This window comes from Pygoscelis adeliae, unplaced genomic scaffold, assembly GCF_000699105.1.
Source record: "Pygoscelis adeliae isolate BGI_AS28 unplaced genomic scaffold, ASM69910v1 Scaffold82, whole genome shotgun sequence".
Taxonomy (NCBI): Eukaryota; Metazoa; Chordata; class Aves; order Sphenisciformes; family Spheniscidae; genus Pygoscelis; species Pygoscelis adeliae.
In genome coordinates this window covers 1,764,457-1,774,586 of record NW_008824287.1, presented here as the reverse complement: position 1 = coordinate 1,774,586, position 10,130 = coordinate 1,764,457, and the positions used below count along the sequence as shown (strand labels likewise).

Below are 10,130 nucleotides of genomic sequence, written 5' to 3'. Positions count from 1 at the left end.
ACTTGTGGTTCTTGATGGGTTGGTTTTTTTCCCCCTTCCTCTTTCTCAAGGTGACTTTTGTTTAGCTGATTCTTGGTGGCTTCTATTCAAAAGTCCACTTTTGCAAAGGAAATGTGTGTGTTAATGTAACATCCAGGAGCTCCGATGGCAGGGCAGAACCCTTCTGTGCTGAGCACTGGGTAAACACACAGCTAAGGAGGTCTCAGCCCCAGAGAGCGTGCAGTCTGAAATGCACATGCTGACATGAGAGTAGTGGAACTGGAACGTACCAGCCTCCTTGCGGCAGACATCAATAATATACTGACCAAAATTACGTTTGCCGGAGGTCATAAGAAATTTAACACTTCGCATTGCAACAGTCCAGAAAGACAAGGCAATGCCGTTTGCTTCCCCAGCTTTGAGCAGCTAGCTAGGTCCAGTGAGGAAGGCAGAACAGGGCAGCAGCAGAGAAGGCTGCACGTACAGTTTGAGAGATCTGCCTGGAGGTGGGAAGAGAGAGGCAGGGTACGGAGATTATGGATGGCAGAATGTCACTCTCACTGTTCACAACAGACACCGACATAGCTCCACGTGGGCCTGAATGTTTCCTCATCCATGCAGAAGGGAAAGTAAAGGGGTCAAGTATTACTGAGCCCCAGATTGGCCTGAAGCAGGACAAACAGCCCTCTGCCTTCAGGATGTGCCTTTATTTCTTGCTTATTCAGGTTATCTGTCTTGTAGAGAACAGGAGCTGAGGTGGCCAGCCTTGCTGAGAGCTGAGCTGTGTTTGCAGGGAGTCAAATGTTTCCTGACACTTTCATGTCTAACAACCTGCTGCCCCTATAACCATGGGTCTGTGAAGCCGGTTACCCTGTCTCCAAGGCTGACCAAACATCGAACGAGGCGCAAAAAGCGGTAGCGTAGGTGTCACGACATGACGCTGAACAGCAAGGGAGGGGAAGAGGTCTCTCCTTCACCACAGCTGATGAAGCCCCAAAATTGTGGTTGGTGCTGGTTATTGGGGTTGGCGTAGCCTCTGTTCTGACTCTGAGCGGCCTAAGCAAGGACGATGCTAAGTACATGCATCTTGTAATTGTTGCCAACCAGCTGGAAAACAGATGACTCTTAGGTATTATTCTTCTTTTAAAAAAAAATCAAACAAAATCAAACCATAATCCTTTAAAAAAATTGAAAGATTTATTTCTTTAGAGGCTGTTTGTCACATACACTGCTAGAACAGTAAATCTGGTACAGATGAGAAGTTTCAGTGACATTTTACTTGGAACAAAGAACTTGTGGCTGGAAATCTTCACTAGAATAACGATGGTTCAGAATCAGGGATTCCGATTTTTCAGACCTGCAGCAAAGAGCATCTGTCGTGATTTAAAAACTCAAATATATTTCCTGTGTAAGTACCTCGCCCTTTCTGCTGAGACAGCCAGGTAAATTTAAGAAAAGCTGGTTGTGCTCCTATTGTGAAGATTTAGGTGATATATCTTGTGAGTAGGGGGCATCTGCACATAATGCAAATGCATTTAGGTCTTTTTCTCCTGTGATAAACACTGAATTTTGATTGCTCGTTAATGCGAAACCTTCAAATTTTTGTTTCAAGCTACCAACTAATGGTCTTGTGGGGCTTTTTAATTGTTTCTGTCAAGGACAGGCACGTATGTAAGCTACAAAAGAACAGAGTTGTTAGCACATTAGTGTACATATACCTCACAGAGACCCTTCCGTGCTTGGTTACAACCAAGCTTTCTGATTCCTCATCAGGGACAGCCAAACAGGCTTCTGGATGCTGAAGGCTCAGGCTATTATTCCTAGGCATTTGGTAGACTGTTAATTAGAGCTACATCGGGTTTCTGCTGATCCCTGCCTGTGCCTTGTCTACTTGTCTTCTGATGAGTTTGTGGGTCTACCTGGAAATCTTGCAAGCAACTTTGGGGGAGTGGTAAAAAAAACAATCTGCATCAGTTATTTTCTCCTTCGTTAGATAAACGTCTTGCACATAAAAACCTGAAATGCCTGATTACCTAAGATTTGTGGTGTTTTAAACTGATGTAAGGGCAGCTACTGTGAATGCTGAAGAAACTGAGCTCAGATTTTCCAGTTTGTTTTATTTTATTTATGTTGAAGTAGCTGGGGGGGGGGGTTGCTCACTGAAGCTAGCATAAAACATGGTGTGAGTCAAGAAAATTAAGCCAGTTTATAGCTGTCTAAGAATCTAACATAACCTGAAGAAAAAATTCTCTTCAGGGTGATATTACAAAGATTCAAATGGATTTGGAGAAATGCAACTAAAAACCTTTAAGGGGAGTTGACGTGCTCTGTGCCTGTACAGTAAAACAGTGAGGAATCCATCAGTGACTCACATAGAGATGAATCACATCTCTGCATTGTACCACAAGACTACCAGAGCAAGGTTATGAATAAACTTTACATACCATGAAATATAGGATGCCTTTCCCCCTCCCCACACCCCCTCTGATAACCTGAGAAGGCAGGTACCTAAGTATAAACTAATGAATATGCAAATTACCTTCCTAATGAGGTAAGTGCATTGCCCACCAGAGAACAGGTTATGACTAAGCAAATGCATGTAGCCCTTTGGGGTTCGGTACCTCCTGCAGCCATGTCCCTGTCTCTCACTAACGTATAAATCGGGGCACACACACACACACAGGGGGTTTGCAGGCAGAATACTGAAATCAACAAACCAGAATTGCTAAATTTCAGAGGTTTCAGGCAATAGCACAGTTTGCCTTTAACACAAACTCTGTGGGCTGAGTCCAGTTCCTAGTTGCGCCACAGCACTGAGATGGTACCAGGGCAGGTTTTGGAAGCCACCCTCAGAGTCCCTTGGGGCTGCTTCCCAGGACAGCCTGGATGTACATCCTCAGAGCTAACTCCTTGCTCCATGTTATTGTCAAATTTAATTTCTTTCCAAATTATTCTGCATGTAGGTAGACAATGTGTCTTGCAGTTGCTTTCTGCCTGGTCACAGCCTCATGCCCTAAGCCAAAATGAGCGCTAGTTAAACACAGAGCAGAAAATAGATTATGAGATTTGGGAGGTAGAAGAACCTGGGAATGCAGGTGTAAAACAGTAATGCTGTGAGCATGAGAACTGAAGAAGCCCAACTTCCTATGGATTTGTTTCTTTTTGTTGGTTGCAGGATCTGAGAAGTTACTAATACTGATTTAGGTCTTTCTGCTAATGAGGCATGAAGAAAGCCTCTCCCCTGTGGATCCTTTGGTGTTAGAAAAAGATAAGCATTGCACTTAAGCTTTTTTCCCTAGCTAAGGTATGCTTAAGGTCTCTCTTCTTCACCTCACCAAATATTTTTGTGACATTTGTAAGAACGCACCTTTGAGAGCGTTTCCCCTCAGTCAAATTTGATCAAAAGTCAGTAGAGTTATAATAAGCGTATACGTGTGCACGTGTGGAGACTGATGATTTAATAAGCCTCATGTCCTTAGGAAATCAGGCTAAAATAAAGCAACTATCTCGTCTCTGAATAAACAAAATGATGCTATTGCTGCTGAGACCTTTCTCACTTGAAGAAGTACAGTCAGGATCTAGCTGGCACAGCTGGTTTAACTGTTCAGCAGCTAAGCAAGGGTGCGATGTCAGTGAATATGAGACTGCTCTGTGACGGATTCATCAATGACAGGAGAAGAAATGGTCACTCGGGCTGTGAGGTGTAGTCCACCTCATTCTGGTACTTCTTGTCAGGAGGGAACAGGAGGACTCTTTCTCAGTCAGTGTGCAATGCCTCACCGTGATCAACCAATGGACTAGCCTGTCTTGAAATAAACGCATAACTTTCAGGGAAAAATTCCTTCTTTTTCCAGAAGTGTGGTAGAGAAACAGCAAGATTCCAGCTGCATAATCTCTCCACTGGGAAATTCGCGGTGTGTTACAGCTGTGGATAGTCTCACAGTAGTGCAATAGGGAGAGCCTTTTAAGCAATCTGCAGGGAGCTTATTTACAAGCACTTTCCTCCTACAGAGAGCCTCTGTGATATTCTGGTGCAGAACAACAGGCGATCACTGATGTTCTCCCCTTTCATAGACTGGCTAGCATGTGCTCAGGAAGGGCCAACACTGTCTCTTGCACGCAGCAAAACCAAAGCTGCATGTATGGGAATGATAGACAGGAGGATTTTAAAGCTGAGTAGTCTCCCACCCACTGCACCTTGTGTGTTTTCTGGGGTTGTGGTGATGTGCTGTGTCTGATCAGAAACTGGCTCTATACTCCTGCAAGAGTGCTCTACGTGGATTTATTTTACTCTTCCAACTAGCTACATGATTGTTAAGGCTCTTAGGCTCTTTTTCTCTAGAGAAGAGAAACTTTAATCACATTTTAAACCAGTGGCAGTAAATGACTTCTTAAGTGTGGGTTTTGGAGGACTAAAGGACCATTCATTTCAGAACTGCTAACCCGTAAGAGTAACTAGCAGTCAACACCTTATGCTGAACGTGTGCTTTGAAGGGAAGGCCTTTTGCCTCCCTGCAGCTGTTTCACAGAGTTGCCATTTACCAAAAGATGGATGAAATGTGTTTGCTCAAATGATAGATACTTCCTGAATGAAAGATACATTAAGCACGCGACTTCTCTCCTTGGTTCAGAAGGCAGGTCCAGAGGGAACAGATTGGCTGCAGGAACGCTGATCTGATGTAGAAATATTCCTCGGTTTAAGAGCAGGCACCCAAAATGTGAGGAATAAATGTTGTTGGCATCCAGCAGATGGTAGCTGACATGTTTTCCAGCTGTCACAAGTCTTTTGAAATTCTTCTGTTGTATATGCCAGAGTTTCACCTTTGTGCTGCCAGGCTGAACATAGAAATGACAACTGCAGGTGGAGGTATTCTATAGCACTCTGTAGGTAAAGAGAATTAAGCTGAACCAATGGAAGAAGATTAGTAAATCTCAAATTAGTATGTGCACCTCGGACATTGTGATTGGGATATTCCACATTAAATTCACTTTCTAGAATAATTTTCATTGCATCAAGTCTTTAATTGTTGTCTCTAACCTCAGGTAAGAACCGAGTCACCCACAGCATCTATCTCAAAGACATTTTCCTGACCATGACACTAAATTGCAACATGTAAATGTCTTTTGCCTGGTACAGTCCTGGACTGTTTTCTATTGCCTCTGCTTTGAAGTGTCAGCTTTCAGTGAACTCTGCTAACATTTTATTATTGCATTGAGGCTGAGGCAGAGAAGAGCAGTTAAAGGGTTGTCATCTTTGGTATTTTTTTTAAGAGTACATGTGTCAAAATGCATTTAACAAATCATAGTTGATGCAAAAGCCCAATTAATGCTAAAAGTAAGTAGAGTTCATTTCAGTTGGGAGCAAATAAGAATTTTGAAAGGTATAATAACAAAAGGTCGTTGCCTTATTTTAGATATAGGACCTAACTACAACTCCTATTTCTGAGAACTGAAGTCTTAAAGCCTAAATATTCTTTTCTGTTCCAGGACACAGCTGGACAAGAAAGATACAGGACCATCACTACAGCCTACTACCGAGGAGCCATGGGCTTCATCCTCATGTATGATATCACCAGCGAAGACTCCTTCAATGCAGTGCAGGACTGGTATGAAATACTGTTGTTGGGTTTGTTTGTTTTTTGGCCAATTCTCTCCTCACAATTGTTCGTTGTGAACATTAGACATCCCACCCTCCATAGTGCTTTGCATCACCGTATTCTTTCCTCTTCATCTAAACTCTGGGATAAAAAAAATTTTTTAAGCTCTCCTTAGAAAAAGTTCTACAGCTTCACTTTAATGAAAAAGTTATAATTCAAATATAGTAGCATACTATAGCATTTGTTGCTTTTAAAAGTTCTAATTTATTGTAAAGAAATTAATCCTTTAATGCATTATTTGGGCTTATGAGGTTTCTGGCTACGCTGCTAAAACAATCCAGTTTAACAGTGGTTGTTCGAGTCAAATCTCATTTAAAATCTACTAAGGCTAAATCTTTCCAAACAGCCTTAAAAAGTGATTTTTTTTTTAACCTACAAGTGTAGACACATGGAACAGTATTCACCTTGCCTAACTTGAGATAATTAAAAATCTAGCTTTACCCATTTAAAACTTGTGAAGTTTAAATTAGTTGTAGTTGTAATAAGAGGAGGAAGAGCAAGGTCTAGGACAGAAAGCAAGCATACCCCTCGGAAGGGGCCTGTCTGTTACCGCTGACTACAGAAAGCACCTGAACAAGTCTGTAAGGCAGTGCTCAGTGTGGAATGGTGGGATGGGGAAGAAGGACTTACCTATTAAATGGGAAGAGTGGGGACTTAGCCCTAAAACTAGGTATGAAACAGATTCTCAGCTGTTATAAGCTCCTCTGGCTCCACTGAATTCAGTACAAATGCAGAAACAGCAGAAAATTATTTCTGGACTTTCTGATGACAAAAAGCCAGGAAATATTTTTAGCTTACAGTGAAAAAAGAAAGCACCAGACCGGTCACTTTAAAAACTCCATGGCAGTATCAAAGCTGCACCGGTAGCCAGGCTCGTCTCCCCCACATTTTGGTGTGCACTTCCCCTTCCTCACCTGGAGGCTCCCCTTGTAGCTTATGCTACCTGTCTTCTTCCTCGGGAAGAAATGTCCCATCTCACCCCACACTGTGATCTGATTTTGGAAGCGGAGCTGTGGCCCAGACTTTCTTCCTGCTCTCCTGCCTTCCAGACAAGTACATGTACAGAGCAGGAAGAGTAGAGGTCTTCCCAGAAGAGCCAGAGCACATGTCATTTCTGTGGCCGTGGGCAGTTCCTGCAGTCCCCTCAGTGGTAGCTGATGGGAGGCCTTTTCTGAGCAGGGACTCACCACGGTGCCAGGGGTGAGAACATCTGAGCTGCTGCTGTGAGGTAGCGGCCGCAGGCACAGCACAGGTACGCAGAAGGCTGGATGCTCTTGCTGGAACTCACGTTCTGACACGTCCCCTCTCAAAGGGACGCCAGACTTCGTGTAAGAAATACAGGGCATGGGGAGGCAGGGGAAAGGCTGTGTCTATCCTCAGAAGTAGTACCTCAGTGGTTCCCCTCAAATGTCTTGCAATCATTTCTGCTTGTTACCCTGTTGCTGTATACTGCAGATAGGTATGGTCAGCACGCAAAGAAAGGCAGTGCAGTTGTTAATGTAATCTCCTAAGTCTGATAGGTTGATTTGCAATGATCTCAGTGACCTCCCGGGAGCATGTGACAGCAGCACATAGGTGACTTAAAAATTTTCTTACCAGAAAAGGCAGAAGAGACTCCTTTTCCTGGAACATATGCTGGCTATGGCACTGGCTTTTAGCATCCAGATGAGTCTGGCTTTTTGTTGAACACCTATTCTATATCCCCTAATGTAGGTTGTAACTCAGAAGCCACAACAACGTGGTTTTTCGTTTCTACTAATTTGGCATTCTTCCAAGGCCCATTATTTGTTCTCGCTGTCCACTGAAGCAATTGGTCATGATCATCACATCTAAAGATGTAGTCTACACTTTCACCCCATCTCCAGTATCATGACACCATGCTGCAGGTGAACTGCAACACCTTCCCTGAGCAGTCCTTCAGCAGCTAATGATAGAGAAAAACATTTTTTCCTCAGTAGAAACACAAACCCAAAGGCTTTGCCAAAACCAGGTTCCTCCATGTGGCAAACCCTCCACCAACCTCAGATGAAGCTGTTTCTCCAAGTGTCTGCACAGGGATTTTTTCCATAGGAGTGCAGGCGTGTGAGCTAGGGCAATATCTTTCACTAAACTATAAATATTTTCAGCGTGGTTCCCTGTTGAAACAAGGTATATATGACCAGGTCATCTGTCTGTTGGTTCCTCTCTAATACGTTATACTTAGTCTTAACTTAGCCAAAAAATACCAAATCTCAATCTATGAGCTGCCACTATGAGATACTATTTTAAAGCTTGCACAGGTGAAGTTTAACCTGAAGCTTTGTATTGGAAATGGTCTAACATCTGTTCCATCAAAGGCAATGGTGCAAGAGCGTAAGAATTAGGAAGGGTTGGCTTTGTGTATTTGACTTCATGTCTCCCTGTGCCACAGGGGCTGCATGAAGAATATCTTTGCTAAGAACACTTTGTCAGCCAAAGGACAGAAGTGAACCATCACTGTTGGTTTTTACTCTGTATGTCAGGAATCTTTCCAACCATCAGTTTTAAGATTCTGAGCCCAAATGATGTTGTGGGGCAGATAAAATTGGACTGTGGTAGCCCATTTCCATCCTTTCTGAAGCTTGTCCACAGTAGAGGAGATGAGGACTGTAGCAAAGCCAGCATCGCTGTGCCAGGAGAGTCCTCTAGTGGCAATGCAGCTAAGGTTTTTTTTTCCCACTGCAAAATTGTTTTCTAAACTTCTGAAGGGACAAGAAATGGAAACAAAAGCTTTTGTCTGGTGCTGGTGCTGCTTTATCAGCCTCTGCCATTTGCTAGCATAGCAAGTAGGTAGGATTTTTTTTTTTTTTTTCTTCACTATGCTGGGTAATACAGTTATGCTTCAAAAAAACATTACACTGGATCTAGTCTTCAGTCAGGAACTGTACTCTCCTTGGAAAATTAAGGCGTCTACTACTTGAGCTCCTTTAGCTCAGAGGCTTTATCTCCATGAGCCTAGTCCCTTCTTCAGGTCAAGTGTGAGACAGCAGCAGCATACCTAATGATAAAAACAGAGCCCTAGCAGTCCTGCAGTGCTTCTGTTTGGTGCTGGTGAGAGAATGGAGTGGCAGCAACTGGGCAGCTGCACAAGCTTCGAAGTCAGTAGCATACCCCTAATGCTCAGCCCCGCCTTGTCTCATCCATCACATGTGGATAGGACAGCCTTCCTGCTCTGCCTGCTGTGCCCATGAGGGAGGACCTCTGTAAGAGTGAGAAGGCTGGACCCAGAATGTTTGGGACGTGAGACCGTCTGATGGAAGGACAAGCGCCTGAACCACCTCTTCTCCGCTAATGAAGCTGTTACCCTCAGTGGTGTTGCTCCTAGATTCCCAGTAAATGGCAAAGTTGCAAGCTGCTTTTTACCTTGCAAGGAAGGTGTGTCACCTGATACGTGAGTTTCCTCTCTGCTTGCAGAGGTTTAGGTGAGGCTACAACAAACCACACTAGTTCTAAGACCATACTTCAACCCTCACTGAAATTAAATGGGGCATCCACCTAGACTATATGCAAAAGCTAACAGCAAAGCTCATCCCAGGTCTTCTTACATCTGCAAGTTTCTAGAAATTACAGCGATTAATCCTACACACCCTTTCTCCCTTTTAAGTGTCCTGCTATCCTAGCTGGCTAGTGATGCATTTTTCAGTGTCCAGGTACAGTAAATAAAGAATACTCTTAAGTTGAATATTTTGTCTTAAATGCAGCATGATGCAGCAGATTGGCTGACCTTTTAGACATTGAGAATAAATCAGCAGTACTCAGTTAATGTGAATTAAATCCAGTAAAGAACTTGTTAACCTTCCCATTTACTCCTAAAATAGAGTGTGTGGATGGAATTTGAGTGTTTCTCTGGCATAAAAAGATGAGTAAGCCATCTGCCATGTGATCATGGGACTGGGTTCATAAAGCAAATACAATCAAGCTTAGGAGGATACCTCAAGAAAATAATCAGTGAGTAAAATATGAAGTGGTGCCCCTTCCACTAACTTCTGGCTGCTTTCAATCCCAGTCCATTTTCATTGGCTGGTAAGAATTTCCCACCTGAACATAATTCATAGAATCATTAAGGTTGGAAAAGACCTCTAAGATCATTGAGTCCAACCATCAACCCAACACCACCATGCCCACTAAACCATGTCCCTAAGCACCTCATCTACACGTCTTTTAAATACTTCCAGGGATGGTGACTCAGCCACTTCCCTGGGCAGCCTGGTCCAATGTTTAACCACTCTTTCAGTAAAGAAATTTTTCCTCACATCCAATCTAAACCTCCCCTGGTGCAACTTGAGGCCATTTCCTCTCATCCTATTGCTAGTTAATTGGGAGAAGAGACCGACACCCACTTCGCTACAACCTCCTTTCAGGTAGTTGTAGAGGGCGAAAAGGTCTCCCCTGAGCTTCCTCTTCTCCAGGCTAAACAACCCCAGTTCCCTCAGCCGCTCCTCATAAGACTTGTTCTCCAGACCCCTCACCAGCCTC

At 43.5% G+C, this 10,130-nt stretch overlaps 1 protein-coding gene across 1 annotated transcript in view; it reads left to right on the top strand.

Annotated features, from left to right (window-relative positions):
* The first annotated feature begins 243 nt into the window (after positions 1-243).
* Positions 244-10,130, top strand: part of NRD1 (nardilysin (N-arginine dibasic convertase)) — a 55,167-nt gene continuing 45,280 nt past the window's right edge. Inside the window, exons 1-2 of the mRNA XM_009318726.1 lie at positions 244-504; positions 5,467-5,605. Coding sequence (XP_009317001.1) covers positions 244-504; positions 5,467-5,605 — 400 coding nt within the window. The remainder of the gene's footprint in view (positions 505-5,466; positions 5,606-10,130) is intronic.